At 30.3% G+C, this 24,707-nt stretch overlaps 2 protein-coding genes across 6 annotated transcripts; one reads left to right on the forward strand and one right to left on the reverse strand.

The window, feature by feature from the left end:
- The first annotated feature begins 65 nt into the window (after positions 1-65).
- LOC130442080 (signal transducer and activator of transcription 5B) lies at positions 66-20,245 on the forward strand. Of its 2 annotated transcripts, none has more exons than XM_056776080.1 (14): positions 66-149; positions 443-570; positions 1,956-2,129; positions 2,189-2,357; positions 2,426-2,507; positions 2,740-3,022; positions 3,178-3,390; positions 3,844-4,100; positions 4,163-4,374; positions 4,525-4,781; positions 7,751-7,875; positions 8,150-8,305; positions 9,253-9,406; positions 11,811-20,245. In XM_056776080.1, exons 2-14 carry the CDS (start codon positions 452-454, stop codon positions 11,938-11,940), a joined length of 2,331 nt encoding a protein of 776 aa, XP_056632058.1. In that variant the 5' UTR covers positions 66-149; positions 443-451; the 3' UTR covers positions 11,941-20,245. The 2 variants fall into 2 exon arrangements, with proteins under 2 accessions (XP_056632058.1, XP_056632059.1); XM_056776081.1 differs by lacking the exon at positions 11,811-20,245 and adding an exon at positions 9,622-9,659.
- Positions 20,246-20,927: 682 nt separating this feature from the next.
- LOC130442082 (solute carrier family 25 member 44) lies at positions 20,928-24,396 on the reverse strand. Of its 4 annotated transcripts, none has more exons than XM_056776086.1 (6): positions 23,999-24,393; positions 23,668-23,760; positions 23,428-23,612; positions 23,189-23,372; positions 21,952-22,293; positions 20,928-21,117 (listed from the first exon to the last, which is right to left on the reverse strand). In XM_056776086.1, exons 1-5 carry the CDS (start codon positions 24,192-24,194, stop codon positions 21,974-21,976), a joined length of 978 nt encoding a protein of 325 aa, XP_056632064.1. In that variant the 5' UTR covers positions 24,195-24,393; the 3' UTR covers positions 20,928-21,117; positions 21,952-21,973. The 4 variants fall into 4 exon arrangements, with proteins under 4 accessions (XP_056632064.1, XP_056632066.1, XP_056632065.1 ...); XM_056776088.1 differs by having other exon boundaries at positions 21,956-22,293; positions 23,999-24,381; XM_056776087.1 differs by having other exon boundaries at positions 20,928-22,293; positions 23,999-24,212; positions 24,268-24,366.
- Positions 24,397-24,707: the final 311 nt, after the last annotated feature.

The raw sequence follows: 24,707 nt of genomic DNA on the forward strand, positions 1-24,707 counted from the left end.
AACCCCGTATATATTTCAAATCTTATATTTCACGTTCTAAGGTTAGGAACAATAATCGTGATGAAATGATATGACATTTGACATTGACAGGTGCAAAAAAGGATGTACCTACTGATATGATTCGGTGGCCATGTTGTTGATATGCTGATGTAGGTAGATTTTCGCAATTTTGTTAATTTTTTGTGTTGAATTTTTACTATTACAATAAAGGGTAGAGCTATTTAAGTTAAATATAATAATATGTAATTTTAGTCATTTGATTTAACTTTCTTTAGTATTAGGAATTTTTTATGTAAACAGTTTATGAATAGTTAGATGGTCCCGCTCAACTATGACCTTGAACAGTTTCGTGTTTAGAAAGCTGATAATAGATTTTTTAAATATTTATTTAAGTGACATTATAAATGCAAGAATGCAATATAATTATTTGGTTTTATTTTAGGAGAAAAATATGGCACTTTGGGCTAAAGTACAACAACTTCCACCGGGAAGTTTGCAACAAATCTACGGTGATGTCTTTCCAATCGAAGTAAGACATTATCTCGCTCAATATATAGAAGAAAAATTTTGGTAAGTGTGATCATTTATTTTTATATTTTTTGTTTTGTTTTGTGTTTAAAATGGACTTTTTAATTTTTTGTTCCTATGGATACTACTGACAAACACTTTATCGCCAATCATAAAATATAGATAAGCTAGTATATGATTTATAGATTTTTATCTTTATAGAGATTTTTCTATAAATTGTCAAGATACAATACTTAAAACTATGTTTTGGGTGCCTTATACAGAATAATTCCTGATTATAAACAAATGGCAGGTATCTCAAAAGAAAGTTCACATTAGAAAAAACAATTTCAAGAAAAATAGTTTATTGAAAAAATGTTTGTTACATATTTAAATACATTGCTTGGGAATTATTCCATCCACACGTAAACTTAATTGAGCACTAAAATTGCCTATAACCGCCCAGCAGTTATTATTCCTGATGGCTTCCATTTTTTGACGGATATTTTCTTTTAATTGTGCCTGAGAAGTCGGTTTATTAGCAACTACAACTTTAGATTTGATACAAACCCAACAGGAAAAAGTCCATAGATGTTAAATAGGAACTTTCACCTCTCCTGGAGATCAATTTGTTTGGAAAAATTTTACAAACTCGTGGCAGAGATTGGATGTGTGTGTGAAGTGTGTTGGAACCATGCTCTTTTGGTTATAATCATTAAAGTTTTGCAGTTACGAACAAATCTACACATAACGCTCCGAATTCATTCTAATTGTAGCTCATTGCAGCTCATACCGTTATTTTAGATGAATATGGGGGTTTTAGATGTTTGTGTTTTTTTCGATTGGTTCCACTCCAGTAGCGAAAATTTTGCTTGTTGACACGTTCATTAAGATGAAAATGAGCTTAATCTGAAAACCAGATGTTGGTAAACATTAGAAAGTGCTGGTTTATGAAGTTAAACCTCGGACCAGCATCTTCAGGCTTCAATTCTTGTAGCAATTGAATTGTGTAAGGGTGTAGCCCTAAATATTTGTGTAAAATGTGAAATACTTTTGATTTATGTATGTTTAAGCAACAGCACGCTGCTAATCAGACAAGTCAAGTTCGTTACAACAATACTGTTTAGAAAACCTTGGACACCCATATTTTGGTTAATCTATTTTCCAATTAATCGAGCACCTGGCGCTTCATTTAAGTGACGACTATTCCAGAATTTTCTATGCGCTACAGTCTCAGAATCACAATTTTTGTAATACTCATTTACACACAATGCACTGTCCATTTCACTTAATCCAGGCTAGCTATTGTCATACCTCTCGCGCCCCTCTGAATAGCTACACAATAAACAATACAAATTTGAATATTCTTTTGAGACACCTTCTAGAAATAAATTAATTTTGAAGAGATAAAGTTAATATAGTAAAATGATATTCATATTTATTCTCAGGTCAGATATTGAACCACAACCTGATAATCCTCAACATGAACAATACATTGCAGGTTTGATAGATTCTTTAATAACTGAAATTGAAAACAAAGCATCAGTTGTTGGTGATTCAGAATATTTTCTAACAAAACTCAAACTTGCTGAAGCAGCTAAACTGTTTAGGGAGAGGTACAGGTAATTATTTTATTATAACTATCGTTTTTATGCAAGTAAAGTAACAAAAATGTTTTTAGTTCTTGTCCCATTCAGCTCTTCACCTTGATTCGTAGTTGCTTAGCTGCAGAAATGAGGTTAGTTCAAGCTGCAGGTGTTGATAGTCTGACTGGTTTACCAAATTTAATGATATCCAATAGCGGGGCGGAAGTTTTACAAAAAGTGAATGTATTACGCAGCAGAACTCAGGTAAAATTCACTATATCCATAGAGTTCTTTTTTTAATGAATATATTAATGTAATGGTTAAATTTTTAGAGTACTGCTGAAGATTTGAGAAAAATGGAACAAGAATTGGAGTCCTTTGCTTTGCAGTATCACGAATGTCAAAAAATTAGTGGTAAGATTAATCTTTTCACTGCTTTGTGGGTGCATTGTGTGCTGGATATTTTTCTATTTCATCAGAATTGTTGTTCTCATTAACATCAATGCTTTTTCCTTATTCTTTTGAAGTAAGGTTATAATACTTTTTCTTATAAGCTTATCCATTCTGAAGCTAAATTTCATCAATTATGAGAACAAAAAACTATTTTATGGGAAAAAAATTTTTTCAACAAATTTCCTATTTTTAGCACATTTGCAACAACTCACGACACAGCCGACTGCTCAACTTCCCTCTAACGTACCGAAACTTCAAAAACAAAAGGAAATGTTGGAACAAAATTTGAACCAGAAGTTAGCTGCATTATTACAATTACGTTTAGCTTTGGGCGAAAAACTAAAAGAGACTTATCAATTACTTGCTCAACTACAAACGAACGTTTTAGATGAGGAACTCATTAAATGGAAACGTGACCAACAATTGGCTGGAAATGGCGCTAATTTTAATAGCAATCTGGATACTATACAAGAATGGTGAGATTTTTCCCATTTATTTGAAAATATTTTCCACCTTTAATAGATTTTCTCATTTATGCTCCTATACAGCTTGAATATAGAGTTTAAAAGGTTTTTTCAATAGCCATTAATTGATTTTTAATGATATAAAAGTTGTTATTTGTACATGCTAGGTGTGAAAGTCTGGCCGAATTGATATGGTTGAACAGACAACAAACTAAAGAAGTGGAAAGATTGAAACAACGAGTACCAATGGTGGATCCACCTGTTGTTGCTGACGTATTACCTCATCTGGTACAAGAATTTACACAACTACTTTCTACATTAGTCACATCAACTTTTATCATTGAAAAGCAACCACCTCAAGTAATGAAAACTAATACCAGGTATATATTTCTTTAATTTAGAGTTATAAATTTTACTTAAAATAATTTTTTATCATTTATAGCTTTTTTGTTCTTTTGAATGTGAACCATTTCTAAAAATTCTTTTTTGTGTATTAGATTCCGTTCCAAGCATTTTTAAACCTTTATAATTGAATTTACCTTTGTTAATGCAGTTTTCACATTGACGACCTTTGAGTCTATTTTCTGAATACTGAGATGTCTGTCCTGTAGACAGCGTCCCAATACTTTTGTTTTTGGGTATTCTAGATTTTAGTTTGATGTTTATGATGTGTTAGTTGACTTTCACAATTTTTTTGGAAGGTTCTTTAAGCAGATGAGCCTTTACCTTTGTGTCCATGTGAGATGAAAACTGAGTATTGCAGCTGTTGGTCGATCAATTTTCTTTTAATCTTTTTACAATGAATTTTATTTGTATATTTTTTATATTATTAGGTTTACAGCAACGGTACGACTTTTGGTAGGAGGTAAACTAAATGTTCATATGACACCACCGCAAGTAAAAGTGACGATAATATCGGAGTCACAGGCGAATATGCTTTTAAAAAATGATAAATTGGGCAAAAGTGGTGAATGTTCTGGGGAAATTTTAAACAATACTGGTACAATGGAATACCAACAAAGCTCAAGACACCTTTCGGTCAGTTTTAGGAATATGCAATTAAAGAAAATTAAGAGAGCAGAAAAGAAAGGTACTTAAATAATAAAAAGTTTATTTCCAGTGAATTTTAACTGATTTTTTTTTGAATTCAAGGAACTGAAAGCGTTATGGACGAAAAATTTTCCCTGTTATTTCAATCACAGTTTAGTGTTGGAGGAGGAGAACTGATGTTTCAGGTATGGACGTTGAGCTTGCCAGTGGTGGTTATTGTTCACGGTAATCAAGAACCTCACGCTTGGGCTACTGTAACTTGGGATAATGCATTCAGTGAACCTGGTAGAGTTCCATTTGCAGTTCCTGAAAAAGTAAGTTTCATTCTCTCTAATTTACTCCGATATGATCCTCGAGGCGAATCTTTTTATTTGTCATTAATAAAACGTTATTTTAATTGTTTACTTTTAAATTATTCTTGTTTGAGACTGTCAAATTTCACCTTATTTATTATTTTTATTCAGGTACCTTGGAATAAGGTAGCGGAAACTTTGTCACTTAAATTCAGGGCAGCTACAGGTCGTGGTCTAACAGAGGACAATTTGAGGTTTTTAGCCGAAAAAGCTTTTAGGGGTAATTTCAATGAATCGAGTAATTCGTTGCTAACTTGGGCGCAATTTTGCAAAGAACCGTTAAGTGAGAGGAATTTCACATTTTGGGAATGGTTTTATGCTATTATGAAGCTCACCAGAGAACATCTTAGGGGACCTTGGGTAGATGGGTAAGTTTTTATTTTAATATTCATGTATTTTCTTCAAAATTTATGAAATTATTTGATTATTAATGGGTAGGAAAAAAACGTATGATAGTGTATGATAATTATACAAGGGTTTAACCAAAAGAATTGCTCAAATATAAATATCATGTATTAAATTACTAAAATACTGTCCAATGAAAAATTTTTTATAATGACAGCTGTTTTTTCACATTTTTTTGGACTTAAATGGGCGTCAAATATTTTTTACATAAATGTTTTGCAGCGAGTATTATTTTTTTGTTTTAACATTTTTGTTGGTGATCAATAACAAACAACATCCTTAGAAGCAGAATGTCGAATATATTGGTATACCTTTAGAGAGGAAAAACATATAATAACCAAGTGTAAACAACTAATTGGTATTAAACTATGGTAAATGTATTAACTCATGGAATGTAAATTCAAACTTTCATTAACCTTTTCACTACTACTCTCTCCTATATTCGTGTCGGTGAAACCCTGCTTTGCCCCATTTTAGTAGATTTAAACGAATGTTCCGTGATAGTGGACCACCCCTAAAGTCTCAAGATTTTACAGATTCAACTGATTAAAATATGCCCATAAACCCATTCTAATGGATTTCAGTAATTAAGGATAAAATAATAATTGCAGTGGAAAGGTTAAACAACAAAGAGCTACTTCACAAAATCATCATAAAACTTTTTTGGACCTTCAGCATACAATAAGTCATTTAACGGTTAAATCGTTTTTTATTTATCACTCAAGTCTCAAATCTCAATCTCAATACGGTAGTAATTTAATTTTTTGTTTTGGTTATGAGTGCACTAGTAATTTTTTTTAATTATAAAATATTCATTATAAAGTTATAAAAATAAATAAAACAATTTGTACTTACATAAATTGATTTTGTAGTCTTGGATTTCTTCCAGCAAGTTGTAATAACTTCTTTGTTCCTCTATTGTTGTAGATACGTGAATACATAGTTTTTCGAGTGATTTCAATAAACAATGAAACACTATACAAAACAAATAAAAATTAAATAATGCAGTTAATTGTTTACAAACTTACTATGTATTGACGTCAGAATATCGCCATATTGATAATAAGAGTTTCCGCGGCAAGTTTAAGCTGAAAATTAAAAAATTTTATTTTAATTATGATGATAATATAAAAAAATCATAATAATTTTGCATAAGAAATTAGAGGTATATAGAAAATAGAATAGAGTAAGAGATAGTAATTGTCTTCGATGTGATTGCAGCCATTGAGAATTTGCAAACAATGAAAGATTCAAGATTCCTTTATTTGTACAGCGGAAAAAAGCATCTGAAAAGCAAATTATACAGTTTCGAGCAAAAGCTGTTTCCTTTTCATCAGATTGCACGCGGTTATTTACAGAAATGGACAAAGATAAGTTTTCAGGACCTGGATTCCTATAGCTGGGTGACTTTAAACAAAACACCAGTATGGGTGGAAATTGAATCTTCGGTATTATAAGACAACCCATCAAAGATCTGAAAATGATACATATGATGAGTATGCTTGTATGAAACTATACATTACGGAAGAGAAAATTGCCGAATGAAGAAATAACCAAACTGCATCAATCCAAAGGTGGTTTGAAATGATCTCTGGCACACAAATGCTCCTACGGGAAGGATACAAGACACACTAAAAGCGATATTACTTACCAAAGTTTATTATGAAGAAAATTGTACAGAATTGTATACAAAAAGTTGTGTGCTCAGTAATTCTGATTAAAAACTCCCCCGCTACAAGTTCCCGTCTCGGATTTGAAATAAAAAAATATGGTTACCTTAATAGTGTATATGTTATCGACTTTCAAATAAAACCACCACCAAGTTTACTACTAATGTAAAAATCGACCTTGTTCACAAGAATGCACTTTTTATAATGAATTTCCTATTACTTCAGTATAAACTAGAACCTTATTATCTACCCTCTTTCTAACATAAACATTCCCCTTTAAAAAAACCGATAAAAGTGTTTTTATCAATATTTCAGCCTTCTCCTTATCTCTTGTAAGGCGAGAATGGTATTTTATATACAATCAATAACATTTCTAGTTTAAATATATGAGAAATAATATTTTTAATCTAACATATATAGGGTGTTTCTTAATTTGAATGATTATTTGAAGATACAGGGTGTTCCTAAATTTATGCGACATAACTCTGGGGGGTGTAAATTAAGATAGGTCTATTCTATAATAACTTTACTAGGTATTAACCTTAAAAAGTGAGTTTTTCAGTAAAGCTAGAACGTTGATATTCTGTAATTCTGCAAAGGTCTAACTACGAGTTAAGTAACTCATTTAACAATTAAAAAAAAATATTTATTAAGCAAAAAAAATGTAAATAAAGTGGTTTCACAAATCTGATCTAACTAAGTAACCAATTTGATACGTTAATGGAACTTCAAGTCTCTAAGGGACATTTGGAATCGCTTAAATATGACGTTGGTTCCCTTTAGTGTACAATAAACGAATACAATAATAACTAGAAATTATGTAGACAAATTTATGGGTTTTCACAAAAGACAAATTGAAATAATCCGAAATGATACGTTATTGGGAGGTAAATGAGGGACACTTTGTATCACTTAACTATATGATTAACAGATCCTAATGGTTCCCATCAGGAGTGGTAAGTTAATCCACGGGTTATTTTCTGTATTTATTATGAATCGTACTACATTTTACATCTTTATTGTTTCCCACTAAATTTATTAGAAAAATTATGAATTATGGTGTTAATTATTTTTCTCTGCAACTATTGGTTTTGGAAAAAAGTTTAACAAAATACTCTTAAGGGCTAGTTCCGCATTTTTTTCGTTCGAAACTCTTTATGAGGTAATTTTGGTGGTAATAATAGTCAAAGTCGACTAAATAAATTTAAATACAATGCTTATAATATAACCATGCGTTGATTATTATTTTTTTCTAATTGTAGTGCCATAATGGGATTTGTAAGAAAAAGACAGGCCGAGGAAATGTTAACGTCTTGTTTATGTGGGACTTTCTTATTAAGATTTTCCGATAGTGAATTAGGAGGTATTACAATTGCTTGGATTTCAGGTATTGTATATAATTTTATCAAGAATTTTTATTGTTAAAAATATTCTGTAGCTACTTACTGAACACACTATTTCCTACCGCTACACCAACATATACAATTAAACTATCTGGTCCTATGAGCAGAATATAAACCATAGATCTATAGCAGGCTTGAACCACCAAACAGTATAATAATAATAATAATAAGTGTTTGGTGTGGGGGTAGTAAGTATGGGTATGACGAATAAAAATGTCAATTTACCTCTAATTAGCTTTTTAATGTTGATTATTTCAGATACTGGTGAAGTGTTTAGTTTGCAACCTTTCACTTCCAAAGATTTTGCTATACGATCACTTGCCGATCGTATAGCGGATTTAAATCACTTGGTCTATTTATATCCGGAAATTTCTAAAGACATCCCGTTCGGAAAATACTATACACCATATCAAGGTAAGTGGAAATATATGAGAGTAGTTTTAAAACACAAGCAAGGACTTTTGCCACGACATTTTAAGTTTTTGGGTCGGTATTCTTAACTCACAAGCGAGCGATCACCATAAGGAGTGATTTGATAAGTAGCCATATGGGATTTTTAGATTCACCGTTCGCAAATTTGTGACACGAGCGAGTAATTACGGAATCACCGGTATATTAGCGTATTATACCATTATAAATGATTTATATTCTGGTGAGTGATGGCTACAAGATTCAGCTCGTTTGGGTGCCCGGTCACTCGGACGGACTCATTCGCCAGACTGAGTCACAGACGATCCGGAGTGCCATTGGTGCATGGAGGAGAAAGAAACCACCGACTACGTCTTCTGTGACTGCCCTGCTCTAATACGACAACGACAAGTAAGTGAATGTTGAACTACTGGCATTTTTGGCCCTTGTTGCGAAAACGGTACGTGGAGGATCTGGAGAAATGTTAACCTGAGATAGATAGTAGGACGAGCTAGATGTGGTGGTATTAATCCGAGGGGCGCGTTTGAGGTGGCTGGGATGCCTTCTGTTCGATACCCGTGCAGAGCGATGTATGGAGTTCCTGGAGGACGGCGATTGAGTAGAAGATCGCGCTTTTGCTGGTTGAGGCGACCTGATCTAGCTAAGGATTCGACGGCACCACTCTTAGGACAGTCGATTGTTGGCCTTGTTTCTCAAAGGATGGTAGCGCATGTTACAGAAAAATAATGAATTTCGATTCCCTCGTATTCAACGATATCGTTCCAAGCGAAGACCTGAGAATACCGACCCTAATTATTGTTTTAGTGCCATCTAGTGACACCATGTCAAAGTAAAAACTCTATTTTGAACACGTGGTATAAAAATTATAAAAAAAATCGATTATATTCGATCGAATAATTCGTATATTTTGTAATTTTTGAATAAATTTTCAGATAATCCACCTTCCGCAAACAATGGTTACGTTAGACCACAACTAGTGACGCAAATACCAGGATTTACTGGTCTACATACTTATCCAAACACACCTCAGCATATGTTACAGTCACCAGATCCTTCTAGAGATACACCTTCTGTAGCTAGTACTACGTAAGTATGTTTTATTGATTAAATTTATAATGAATACAATACTATTCAATAATTTCCAAAGAAAATACAAAATTTTGTTGAATTTTGTCGATATCTTTGATCAGTCTCAATTTTTTGTATGCTTAAAAACATGTTTACAATACGGTTTCAACAATTTTTTGTTTTTATTTTGGAAAATGTTTTTCGAAAATAACTTATACCTTTTTTCCTGTCAGCTTCCCAAATATGCTTGATTTATAACACAAGAAGAAAAGGACCAAAAATTTTTAATGAAAAATAATCTGTGAAGTCACTGCTTTATTCTTAGTCATAATCTTTTTTAAAATAATCATTTTTAATATTTATATGCTATACTTTTTTTATATATATTATATACATTTTTTATATATATATATATATTTTTTGAGCTTGTATTGAAAACAAAACAAATTTTATATATTATTTTTATTACTTGTTAATCAAATGTACATTTTAAATTAAATCAAAAGATTTGAAAAAATTAAATGACTTAAGTCTATAAATCAAAATATGAGCCTTTGAATAATTTTTGTGATAAATAATTTGATTGAATCAATTATAATAATTAAAAATATATAAATTTGAACCAAAATCAAGTTTTACTAGTTTTATTTTAATTATGAACCAAAAGTATACATTAAACTGTATATCAAATTTGTAAAATCAAAAAAATATGTTTCAAACAATAATATCAAATTTACAAAAGTTATCCCAGCCCTGCAGAGGAATAATTCCTATATCAGGGCCAAATTCCTTTCTCGACATAAAAAAATTTCTCCTCAATAAAGTTGTCAAAATACATGTTAAGAATTTTAATTATAAAGAGTGACTACAAATTTGATTTACAAGTTTTTTTTATTAGAGATAAATTTTCAAAATAGTTACACAGTGCTTTTTTCGGATCAATGTTGCATATTATAAACCACATTTTACTCTCAACATTTTAGCAGTTTTTGAAACAATAAATTGAATTGTGAAATCTTCAATAATTATAAAAAATATCTGAACAATTTAAACAAAATTTATAATTAAAAAACTTCACGATGTCTATAGATAATTATTCTTGTTGTATATACTGTTTTTTTTAATAATTAAGGGATGAAATGTAATATTCTGATAATTCATATGTCAGGGCTGCTAATATCAAATAATCAGTCGAAATCAGGTCTGAACTGCTTATTTATAAAAATAAAGAAAAAAAGAATCAAAAATATCTAAGAAATTGAAAAATGTATACAAAATAGTTGAGTTGAGTGTGGTTTGTAATTCGGTCGAACATTTCATAACTAGCATGCTGCAAACAGATTTAACCAGACACATTGCAACATTTTATCACGTGATTTTAATCATTTTGGCGTTGCTTTTATGTGATCAAACCATTTTCTAGAGGTAAAAATAATACAATTTTAAAAAACTGTATTTTTTGTTTTCAAATAACGGTTTTACATTTTCAAACAATTTTTCCATATTTGACATCGGTTCTCGTTTTTAAAAAAATTATTTCCGTCACATTTTTTGTAAGACTTGTCTCCAGATTAAATATTCCAAGTCTAAATTTTTTGTAATTATCTGGCATTTATTTCTATAGATATTTTCTACTACCACTATAACAACACTGTCTTGTTCTTCGACTCTTCTATATTTGTATCTGACTACTGCAAAACGATAACCAAAAAGTACCTATCGAATGTATCAACTTGAGTTATAACAGAATAGAAATCTTGTCGAGACATTACCACCTCAATTTACACCTAAGACGTTAGATTCAGCAGATTCTGCTAGGTAGAGGACGAAATCTCTATCCTCTCGAAGTGTTAGAGACTACGGAACCCCTGAGCATTACAGAAGATGAAGATCTTTGACAGTTAGAGGCTTCCCACATTGTAAACATTGAGTATCTTCAGTGCTGCATCAAGCATAAGTTGTACATGGTACACTAATAAATACATCCGGCTCGAAGGACCAGACAGTGCGATTATCAACAATATCACCTTCAAGATGTCTTATAACAAAAAACAATATGAAATGAGATTAAATTAATTGATAGCTATGATAGATGATTAATTGAATTATAATAGCATCTTCATTTACCTTTCAAAAAATGTTGTATTTACAGTCAATATTTTTTAAACATTTTTTGTTTATCTTCCTATTTTTAAATTTGGAAGATTTTCTTTTATTTCGATTTATTTCTTCCCTTATAAAATTGTACGAAGCGTATTTAGATATTTAATTAATTCAGGACTATAATTAGCAATTTAAGCCAAAGCTATTCCGATACAAAATAAAATCTTGACCTCTAGGTAATGGTTTAACCACTTTTTGCCATTTCAATATTATTGGTTGTCTGTGTTGCAGTATGTGATATCTGGTTATGTCTGTGCAGTTACGCTGGTTCGGTGGCGACTACAGTCAACACACACATGGGAAACAATGCGACCGGTATGGATTACCTCAACGAGTTGGACGATCTGAATGGTCTGGTCAATTTCGAGCTGATGAACTATAAGCAGTGAAAAAACGGACAAACGAAACTTCATTATGTTTTTGTTTTGTTTATTTTTAACAATCATCTACTTTATGTCGATTTTTAAGGTAGGACGTTTTTGTTTTTTTTTTTATTTATTAGGATGGTCCTTAGAAGTTATAGTATAGTAGAAGTATATTTTAAATAAAATAAATCACGGTTTTAAATTGTCGATTTTTCAAAAATGAACTTTGAAATTGTTGCTTTTATTATTATTTAATAGAATTTCATGAATGGGCTTCATCGCTATGATTTTAGTGAAAAGTTTTAACAAAAATTTTGTTTCTATAATTACCGTGATCCCCTTTACCTACTATTTATTGTGTAGGTATGTTATGACCTCCCCTAAATTCATTTTTGACAAAATATAATCATAATTAGCGTCCAAAAAATCGTCCTATAAACCTTTTAGGTAAATTTCTAAGGACTACAATTTTTATGTATAGTTACAATATGTTGTACATTTTTATTTTAGCTAGAAAGGTTGAATATAACCAGTGTTTATATTAAATATGGTTAATATTTTTTTTATATATATATATGTATACATATTTTACCATCGCCTTTTTGTGGCGATTAATTTGGTAGATTGTATTGTACTGAAACGTTTATTTGTACAAATTTTCGTACTGGATGGAAATTAAAAAAAAATTACATGAAAAAATAACAAATATAATACACAAAATTTAACCATAGAGTTCTCATCTTTGTTGATTATTTTGTTTTTTACTAATTTGAGGTGGCTTTGGTGGATTTTTCTAATATTCAATTGATTTTTGGTTAGTATATTGATTTTATTTTGATTTTTATTCACATTATATTTTTTGTGCCAATAAATCCATGTCAGGTGATAACGAATTTATTTTTTTAATATGTTTCAATCAAAATTGTATTACAGAAAAAATTCCAATCGACTTGAATTGATTTTAATATATTTTAGTTATTTCTAAATACATTTTCCCTAATTTTTTTTATTCTATAGATATCATCAACGTTTTAATAGAAAATAATCACAGAGTACTAAATGGAGATCAGTTAGCATACATCCTACAGATCTAGTAATGTTTTTCACTCCTTAAGTTGATTTTCGAATGGTTGCACTAATTTTATATTTATTTTAATATTGTTTTAAATATTTTTTTCATATTTTTTCAATCGATAGGTTAATTTCATGAGGTTTCTATTGACCTAATCTCTGCTGTGCTTTCCAAGGATTCTATCAATTTATAATTTGATTAATGTTCTCTTCATTTTTTTTCCATTGACCTTATTTTTCATAATTGATTCGAGTTGGTATTGTTTGATTCTTAAATTTGTACTTTCTTAGTAATTTAAGAGAATAAAATTGGTTTTCTATTAATTCAATTCATTTATTTTCAATATAGTTTGCTTTTCAATGGATTTAAGACAATTTTAACTTATTTCCAAATATTTTCATCGGTTTTAGCTCTTCTATTGGTTAACTAGAAATACTTTCAACAAAATTTCTTTGAGCTTACATGTTTTTCATTGCTTTTAATAATTTTTTATCGCATTTAATTGTTAAATGTTTTATTAGATTTGATTTTCGTTCGATTTTCAAGTCTCTATATTTTCAATTTTTTCTTTTATCAAAATCACTTCTTATAGTCTAATTATGACTTCTAGACTTTTAATTTTGTGTTTAAATGATGTATTATTACTAAAAACCAAAAATAATTGGTAAATATTGACAATAAATTGAATACATATCATTACTGCAACGATTTTGTCAATATCAAATCGGTATATATCTTCTAAAAGACTTTTTATCCTTTGAAGTTATTTACAATTTACTTCTAATTCAGTTATATTACAGTACAATCGCCAAAATGTCGCTAAAGGCATGCCATATAATGTTTTAACATTTTTTTTTATTGATAAATTTCAATTTTCATAACGTTAATACAAAACATAGATATAAACAATAGATTCTAGTTGATCTGAATGAAATTACAACAAAAACTGATTTTCATTGAGTATTTAACATCTAAATTGGAAACTTTTCAATAACCTTGTGAAAACCTGGCTTACTCTCTAATCATAATATGAATGATTTTAATAAAATACAATTTTTCTTAGCCAAAACCTGTGAAGTTAAGCCACGTAATGGTTTCCACATTCTTTTTGTGCATTGTAACAATCCCTATTGTCTTTTTATTCTATTATAACCATAATTTTTCCCCATATTGACCCCTATCCTTCGCATCTTCTTTCCATTACTCATTCTTTTCAAGTATCTAGTTCTTCTAACCCTTTTGATCTTCTACGTTAAGGATCCCACTTTAACATTGACAAGGCAACTATTCCTTCAAAAATACTATACTACTATACTGAACTAATTTTTATAATTCACTTATCACTTAACTAACTTTAATAATTTATTTCAATTTTTCGATTACTTTCTATGTTCACTACGACTATTTATTATAAACTAACTAAACTGCACTGCACTAACTCCTTATATTTGTCCCAAAAGAATTCTAAAAGAACAATGTAAATAGACCGCCTGCTGTAATAAAAAGTTATATGAAAAACAAACACCTAATTTTAGAATTCCACTAAATCCATACAGGGCCGGAACCATTAACACTAGAAACACTAACATTCAACAATTATACTGTGTCTAGTCTTTCGAGTAGGGTATCAATCAACAATTTCATGTAGTTTCGAAAGATAAAAATGTGTAATTTTTGTTGTAGTACAGTTTACAATCTAAATAACGATCAGTGTTTGTTGTTTTTTCCATTTGTTGTATCTAATTTCAGTACAAAATAGTGTCATCATTTGTTTTTTAAAAAGATGTGCAATATGGATATAATTTCATCGTTTGATCATTGTTCATGGTGCTTTTTTTAATATTGTAGTTTAAGTGATTTGTAACGATTCAATTTTGTTCCAAATTAATTTTTTTTTTGAAAAATTGTGCAATTCTATATTTTTAGACGGACATATTTTATGCTTTTGATGCACTTTTTATAAGAGTTTTAGACAATCGAAAATGTTAATAAATTCTATATATGATAAACTATCATCATTGTCAAAAAAAAACTTGTAGATATAAAGTTACCCTTATATTTTCAGTAAACTTGTTATGTAGTATTTTATGCTCATCTTTCTAATTCCTTTTTTAAATTTTGTTTTACACCGATTTTCCTATATGTACTTATTGCGATCCCCTCGTTTTTTTGGCTTTCGAAAATGAAATGAAAAAACTTACTACCCCACAGAGTACACTCCAACCCCTGGGGATTGCAGAGATATGAACATAGTTTCTTCACAATGTTTTCCGTTACATTTAATCCAGAATGTTTTAATCGTAAACCCATGTGGAAAAGATTTTCAGCGTTGGGGTAAACAATGAAAAAATAAAACATTAAATATGCAAGGAAAAGCTCATACTAATGTACATGGAGCGAAACAGGTGGTAATTCAAAATTTTCTTGGAGAGAGGACAATGGAAAGTACATTTAAATGGATGTAGTTTGATTACGGTTTGCTACCATTGGGAATTAAAGAAAATCGATATGGGAAGCTGACAAATGGAAACTGTCAATTTTTTTACCAGAGAAAATTTATGAAAATTGATTTGGGAAGTGAATAAATGACAATTTATGGTTTTGTTTAATCAGATTGATATGTGAAAGTAACTAGTGGAAATATCAATTTTTCTTTTGTCAGAAATTGATATGGAGAGTGGGATAATAAAAAAGCTTTTGCGAATGGTTACGGGAACAGAATAGTTGGTCATTCAGTTATTTATCTCAATGGCAGTTTATGAAAATGAGTTTAGAAAGTATTACATTGAAGTAAAATCAAAGAGTCCACCAGAGATATTAAGATTTGATTATTCGTCAGAAGGACGCTTCAAAAACGCGATAGATACTCGTAGTTGTAATCTTTGTTGCTTTGAAAATTCCGTTCAACGTTCATTTTGACCCACTTCTTGACATGGCCTCCACCGCAATGATTGTAGAACTTCCAAAAGAGTATATTGGCCAAAATTATGGCTGTAACTGAAGCAATTACAATCTTTGTTCATTGTTTAATGCATCTAAACCACAACCAAAGCAACAACACATTACCATAACAGCTTTTAAAACAAAACATGTCTAGTGGCGCCATCTATATTCATTTTTACGAAAATGTTTTAACAGCTGAAATTTTCTTTATTTTTTATTTCAGATCTATAGTTTACCACTTTTTTTAGGTTAGAAATTCCTTTCTTATTTACTATTTATAGTTTAGTTATTTTTAGATCACACTATGTATAAATACAACCATCAAAAGAAATCTATAATCGATTCTGACAATGAGATAGTTTATATACAAAGTGATCCATAATTATGTACATTAATTTCTACGTAGTACTTTTTGAGCACTTTTTTATAGTGAAAAATAAGGAAGATACATACAACCCTTCGAACTCACAATGCATTTAAACCCATATGAATTCAGGGATGTTTTTAACGGTCAAATGTAGATTGTTAAATTTTTATTACAGTAAAATATATTTTTGAAAAAAAAACTGAATTATTAATGAAACTTTTTTATAAATAATTGAAATTTAAAAAAAATGTCATGTAAATAATTATTCAACCTTATAAACAAGATTTTTTTCATATTTAATGAGTGGTGACATGAAATTAAATTATGTATTATGATAATCATAAAAAATAAGGCTCTAAATTTATCCTTTCAAAGGATTATTCAGTTTCAAAAAAAAGTGTTAATTGTGGAAATAAATTTACATAATATTGTACCACATGGTATATCAAAAAAAAATCTATATCTGTTCACGTTTTTTATTAAAATGTGCCTCTCTTAGATCAATTATTTCTATTTTCTAAATGTGATAATGGAAAAAAAAACCCCGTGCGTATACGAAAAAAATCAAACGACTTTTTGGCGTTTAAAAAAAAATTGATATCGTTTGGTTTCTTTTTAATAAATTTATATTAATTTGTGAAGGATTTAAAAGAAAATCATAAAGATAATGAATTATTTATTTGAGATATACAGTGAGGATCACTAAAAAATTGATCGGTAGGGGCGTCGCGGATTAATGAGATCTCACTATATATTTGAAAAAAAAATGTCCAGATTATGTACAAAAAAAAGAAAAAAATTGGAGCTGGGAATAATTACATATTTTTGTTTTATTTAAACATATTTATATTAAATTTCATTTATTTTAAAACCTGAAATTCAACAATACAATTATTTTCTTCTTTTTTATTATAATTAAACGATTTCTATATATACAGTGTGTCAACGACTAGGCGAATCGTCTTTTATAACATAAAAAAATTAACTTTGCTGTGAGTCCCCATTAGGATCGTGTACCATAAATTTCAACTTATACAACAATAAATCAAAGTCAGTGAATGAACAACGTACATTTTCTTTGGAAATCAAAGTTCTGTATTTAAATGATGTACAGTTGAATAATTTTTTTTAAAATTTTCAAAAACTAATTTTGTCTTCAAACAACCAGGATGTTTATAGCAGTGGTTTGACCTAATCGAGTGCACAGTTTTTGTAATTATAACCAGTTTTGTGATATAAAATATCTAGTGATATATATATAAAACGAAAGAAAGGGAATTACTCAAAATTGTGATTGTTAAGGGTGGTTCTACTGAATACATCGGATTATCGTTACGCCTCTTGTCCTTCGTGAATGAAAAACTGAAAAATTGCGAACCGAACACGTTTTCTTTCGGCGTTAACATGATACAATATTCAATAACAAAAAATATTCTTCTTCAGAACTATTTAATTAAAAACTATACTAAACAGCTGAATATTCAAACTAGATGCGTTCGCACCATTTGGTACGAGCAATGTTCGTATGAATTCGTTCCCAGTCGACAAGAGGCTTTATTGCGCTACTTTAATATTGCAAAAAAATATTTGTTTAGAGGATTTTTGAGGCGACTATAACTTTTTGTCACCTTGAGCATTTTAATCTACAAATTACTGATCGTTTGCTCACATAAATATCAAGGTGCCTGCAGGATATTGTCCCGAGGAAGGGGCAACTAGGTATACAGTTTTGAGGGTTCCAAAAGCTTTTCATAATAAATGCAGATTTATTTTGGAATTAAAAAATTGATTTTTTTTTTATATTTCTGAATTTTGGTCACTTCATGTTCGGCGGGCGCCCTTGCAACTCCCCATTTAGCTGAAATTTGTTTTTGCATATCTTTTTGAAAAATTACTTATAATATAGTTAGTTTGAAATAGATTAGATTTTTTCTGTGTAAAAAATTTCTAAGCCAAACTTTTTCTCAATTCTATGCAAAGCTCAAAAAATGTTTTTTGAAAATTTTTGAAAAACTAGAACCACCCATGTAGATATTTAAAAAAATAAATCCCCCAAATACAAACTATTTTTAATAATAGATTTTGGGTATATCATATATATACGATCACTATAATACAGTGTTAATCAAAAATACAATTAGCAAATCTTATTGGCAATTATTTTCTTTTAAATATAGATATAAGTGAAAAAAATAAATGAAACATATCAATTAGTACGAGTACCAATTGTTACAAATATATATTTGCGTACGTGGTTATTACTAATGATATTCGATACGTCAAATGGGTTACCAGGTACCAACATGACTACCTACACACCCTATAAACTAGTGTAAAAAGTTCAAACTAATTTATAGCAAAATTAATTTTTTCTTTTGGAAAATAATATTTGGCAGAGATAAGACGTTTGTTCTTGGTAGCTGTACTAGTTTAGGAAGTGTACACTAGAGCGTTCTTTGTTACAGAACCAGCGATAGTGTCGCTGTTCTTAGTAGCAGTGCAAGAGAACTAGTTCACACTGTACTGCATGTATTCGGTTTAGAATCAGTTCAGGCAGCCAAATATCAAAAAGTACTAAATCGTTTTCCATTATTGTTAGTACTACAATCACTTAATTACAACAAATGCTCTATTGCTCTCTGCACTATATCGTTCCTTGTATCCGATCGAACTAATTCTAAATACTCATTAAGTGGCTTGCACTGGTCCAGTTCAGTACAGTTACCAAGAACAAACCTAAGTACAACCGCGATATATGAAGGTACTATAAACATGTAGGAATGTGAAATCAGATGGCAAAAAAGATCCCAGAACTCGAGTCAACCTATAAGAGAACACGGTAACTTTGTACTTTACAAGCAAGCACGGAGTTATACATCGGGGACGGTTGTAAAAAAAAACGAAAGGCCACTCGACTTAAATATTTTCTTGCCGAAGTGATTGGAAATGGTTTATGTACCTTAGATACATTATGAGCTCTCAACCGCGACAACCAGAGTATTCGACTATCGAATTTCCCTTAGAACTGGTTTAGACGAAGAAAAATACACGATGAGGACCTGTTGGAATGATAGGGCATGGCGGAATATCTATTCGTGGACTTAGTCTCGTTGTTCTACATCACTTTGGTATCTAGCTCCTTCGTCTCATCATCCGTATTTTTGAACAGCACATCTACATAGTCGAAGGACTCTACTTTTCCCCCTTTCCGTTCTGGAAAGTCTGTTTTCCACTTGGTTCTTCCATTATCGTTGCATTAGTCTTTTGGGCCATTTACCCCGAGTTCGAATCTTTTTGATTCCTTTCCCAGGATCTTTTCCCGACATCATTTAGATTATAATTACACAATAAACAACAATTTACGCTCAATTTCAATACATATAAACGTATCAGATACTACTATCAACTTGTTTATTTAAGCTTAATAATAAACAATTCACGTTTTATTTAATTATACACCTTATTTGTTTAAGTAAATTCCTAAATATATAATAACTTACTTTTAATTGTTTAGTACTATTACGAACATAATTTTTTTTATTAACCTTGTCCTCGCGTTACTTCATATTGGTCATTTTGACCTTCGGGGTTGATAACGACCACAATTTGACAACGCCGCATCACTTTCGTATTCAACAATTACAAACTATAACAATCTTTACCGTTCGAAAGACGTTAACAAAATGAAATCTTTCCTAACAGGTTATGGAGTACATCGATCTCGCGGTTGTACTTATTATCACCAAATAGTATAATGTACTATCCGCACAAACATGTGAATTATGAAATTAAAGAATAACTCTGTATTATAAAGATTTAAAAGATGTTTTCTTTGTTCGCTTCTTCATGTTTGTTCTTAGTATAGTGTGTTATAATTCGAACGTTGCAATATCTTTAGCGGATACAATCAATTATGTTTTAATTGGCAATAAAATGATCACACGGAACCGATTTTTTAATTTCCTCTCCTTCAATAATTCCATCTTAACAACCTATTGGTGTCTTCTATTTATAAGGACTCCTTTAAGTATGTATGAAAACCGAATGGAAAACACAGACATAATTTATTTGGACTAACAATGCAATTGCTTCTTTTAGAGTATAGATTGATTTTTAAACGACCTCGTATATATTCTGGTCTACACATCAATAATTTTTGATAGTCCAACACCGGTTGGACACTCAGAAGAATACTTGGGGCGACTAACCTTGAGCTAAAAAAGCCGGCTGAAGTCCCCATATCATCTACGATTTGCCAGAGAAGACGTTACTTGGACTGACGAACCATGGTGCTCAAACGAAAGCAGATAATGGCTGCATGACAGCGATAGAAGAGGACGAGTCTACAGAAGACCTCGAACAAGACTAACGCAGCGTTGCCTAAAAGAGAACTTGTCTTTTGGAGGAGGTTCCAGAATGGTTTGGAAGGGTTCTTCAATGGAAGCAACAACCGAGATGGTTTTTATTACAATTTGCGATGGAGCAGGAGAATTAACGATTTTTTTCCTCACGTGTGTAATTTCACGTTAGGAGGGATTACAAAAAGTTTGAATTTGAGTAAAATCAATTGTGGACACCTTTGGTAAAGCTAGAAGTAAAACCCTGTCATGGAAAATAAGTAAGTGGTAGTAGATAATAGGTACTTTATTAATAAATAACAATTCTAACATTTTATAATGTAATAAATACTTTATATATACAAATGTTCAATAAATAAACTATAAATTTAATGGTAATATAAGATAAAATCAAATTTAACAATAAAATAAATTCGGCACAGTATATTTTTGAAGATACACAGCCTGGTAATTATCTAAAACTAAAAAAATATTCATGTAATGATAAAAAAATTGTACTGCAATAAACAGTCATCATTTTTGATGCTTAGAAAGTAGATAATTTATAAACGTTCACGAAAATAAACTCTGGCCTGCTAATAAGATTCCCCTCCATGAATTACGAAATTTTTTTTTAAACAAATATGTTTCCTCCTAAATAAGTTATATAACATATTATTCGTCGATACCAATAAGAAACATTTTATAGTAATTTTTCTGCTGTTTAAAGTTACTTATAATGCTCAATTTTGAAATACTAGACTACCAACCAACGATACCATTCTCCAAATGATACTAGACGACCTTTGGATCCGATGAGATAGATAAAAAAGGCTCTAGATCAGTGTTTCCTAATGTGGGGCCCAAGCTCCACAGTGGCTCAATTTGATTTGTAAGTAAAGCAATTCGAAAAGAGATTCAACATGAGTTTAACCCTATTGCTCTGGGTCATTTGAATGCAAAGCTAGATTTCGAAACCAAATTATCAATTGAGTGTTTGGAGTCGTAAAGTAAACTCTCTTGCTACAGGTTCCACAGGAAATCTCGAACTTCAAGCTGTAGTATTTCACAGCTTACATAATACATACTGTGGTGGCAGATTCTACAATCAATTTAGATTCCTCCCCTTTGCCGACTATAAATCATCCCCTACATTATATAGATTCATAAAATTTCCTACTTCCAGATTCATGGTAACAAATAAAGATTAAAACTACTTCATTATATTATTGTTCTTAATTTTTGTCGTTAATAATAAACTACAATTTGAAGGACACACCACAATAATAAAATAAAATTTAAAAAAATATAATTACCTACACTATTAATAGATAGTTATCACCATTTAACAAATTGTTTATATTCTTCATTAACTGATATTCTTTTAATTGTTTCATAACCAACTATTATACTAAAACTAAACGTGGCCGATTGTATAAGTCTTGCACTTAGACCTTTGGTGAACATATTGAGACCTTCTTCTACCCATAAATCTCTAAATGCTGTGCGCATTGAACCTATTCTTTGGACTTGTAACCTTGCTCTAACTACATCTAATGGATTCGTTAAAACTGTTGTAGTAAATCCACCTAATGTTCCGGAGATACTTTGAAGGAGGAGATGGGAGAACCAACTGGGCAGTACATAAAATAATTGGTCTGAAAAACAAATTTAAATCACTTCCTATGTAAAAAAATCGATATTCATAAGACGCAATATTATTACATTAGTACATCATCATCTTTTAATGATTTAATAATTAATAAAGGAAATAGATATTTAACAAATTAATACAAAATTGGAAGGATTTGATTTTGTTCAATTTTCAGAAATACCTAGATCAAATGAAATCTTCACGTTCTATAAGTCAACATGAAATAACAAAAAATATCTTTTTTGAAAAAGGTGATTTTTGATGGGGCAATGACTCATAAAAAGACTAACCACCAGTTTAAGGTCATATCTGGTTAACTCCTAATGTTCTTCAGACTCTATATCTGATAAGTGCTCTGCTCTCTTTGTGGCTAGTTTACAGAATCTGCAATTATCATTCTCTCTCATGCCTAGTCTTAAGGTTATATTTGATGAAGTAGTAATCTATCAGAAAACTAACCACCAGGTTAAGATTATTTCTAGATAACTCAAGAAGTTTCTCAGAAATATGAACTGATATGGTTATGAATCTGTTTAGTTAGTTGTTAATGTGGCATCTCATGAGGCCACAGTAGAGCTCTGTGGAGTAATTGCCCCTTTTTTCACAAAGCTGTCTGCTACATCATTGCTTTGCATATCTTGTTAGCCTGCTACCCACATTAAGGCTACTATTAGAAAAATAAAATAATTACTCTTATTATTTTATTCATTTTTGAATCAAAATTGGCATTTTTCATGTCAAAAAACCTAAAATGAAGATTTTCAGATAGAGATTGAGAATATATAAAAACTTTTTTAGAAATCAAAATTCACCTGTTAAGTCATGAAACTAAATTGTAATATTTTGAAACCAAGAATTGAATATTTTCAATCAATCACCCTATATATGATACCTCGTACCTTGATAAAAGTGGTAGAATCCCCACCATAAAGCTGAGTTTGGAACATAGGCAGATAAACTTGCCCAATAGCCCCTATAAAAACCAGCAATACCATCCATTTTAAATATGTGTTTCATTACATCTATTGTTAAAGCAAATTTACTTTTATTTGATTGAATTTTTATTCCCAAATGGTTAAAAGCCTGAAAATTTTAATATATTTTAATTTCATGTTAATTGTTAGAATAAAAAAATTACTTTTTCCTCTCTACCGTTAACTCCCATCATCATTAGATGTTGACTAAGTACATCAAAAGGTACTATAATAGTTTGACCAACTAATGAGGCGCATCCTCCAGCTATAAGGGCTCTTAAACTAGAATGTACTTTTTTCTTGTGTAAAATATGTCTCACTCCTTCATAGGTTGAGATATAAAATACACCTACAAATATTCTAATCTAGTAAACTGCTATTTTAAGATACAATTTATTACTTACCACTAACAATTTGTACAGAAGATACCCAAAATCCCCTATATAGACCAGAAAATCCTTCATACCTATATATTTTACCGTAGGCGTCAAATATACCTACAATTATTTATTGCAGTTATAAGTGGGTGTAATACCAATCTCGTTAACGAGTTCGAGCCCAAATTTTAGTTAAACTTCATAAAATTCAATATGTATTGGTTAATTCAATTAATTCAAACATATCTCTAAAATTGTTATCACGCGAGCATCTTATAACTACTTATAATTTAGAAAAAAACTATTTTCAATTATTTGTTTAACTAATTATGTAACGTAAATAATCAAATGTTCTTACCCGTGTATAAATCATTGTGCTTTTGAATTTGTAACCTAGTTTTTATTAATGTTAAAGGATAAAGTGCACATCTAACGCTAAATGAACTCAGCATGGATAATGGGAAAAATTTCGTTTTGTCCATCATATCCCATTCTATGGTCCTTATTATTTTATTGTCATCGCTACCTTCAGGAACCAGCGAATAAAAATCCATTTTGATAATTTACTATATCGATAAATATTACCGTAGAATAAGAATGTATAAAACGTATGACATTATTACTAACATATTTGAGGACTCGCGCATTTTATATTTTACGTGGCCATTTCTTGTAAAAACCACCTGCAAATTACCCTTTGCATTTAAACACCATATAGAATGTCATATGATGGTTGACTACTTTGACTTTATTGACAATGACATTTAATAGATCCTAATGAAGCATTCACAAGGAGCGAATGGAGGCTTTGAGCCTTATCGTTTATACAGGATTCGCATCTACGATATTGGCAGAAAATGTTACGTACAAAATACTTTTAAAATCTGGGATTATTTTTTAGTTAAATTCATATATGCCAGTCATTTAATTAAAAGTAAAGTAAAGAACAATAAACAAAAGTTTGGTGTCCAGGATGGTTGTTGCATATGGCGGACAACCAATATCCGCTTTACCATAGGCGTGCTATATAAAAATATATTCTGTAGTTAAGGAATTAGAAAATGAAA

The sequence above is a fragment of the Diorhabda sublineata genome, chromosome 3, assembly GCF_026230105.1.
Source record: "Diorhabda sublineata isolate icDioSubl1.1 chromosome 3, icDioSubl1.1, whole genome shotgun sequence".
In the NCBI taxonomy this organism is placed as follows: domain Eukaryota; kingdom Metazoa; phylum Arthropoda; class Insecta; order Coleoptera; family Chrysomelidae; genus Diorhabda; species Diorhabda sublineata.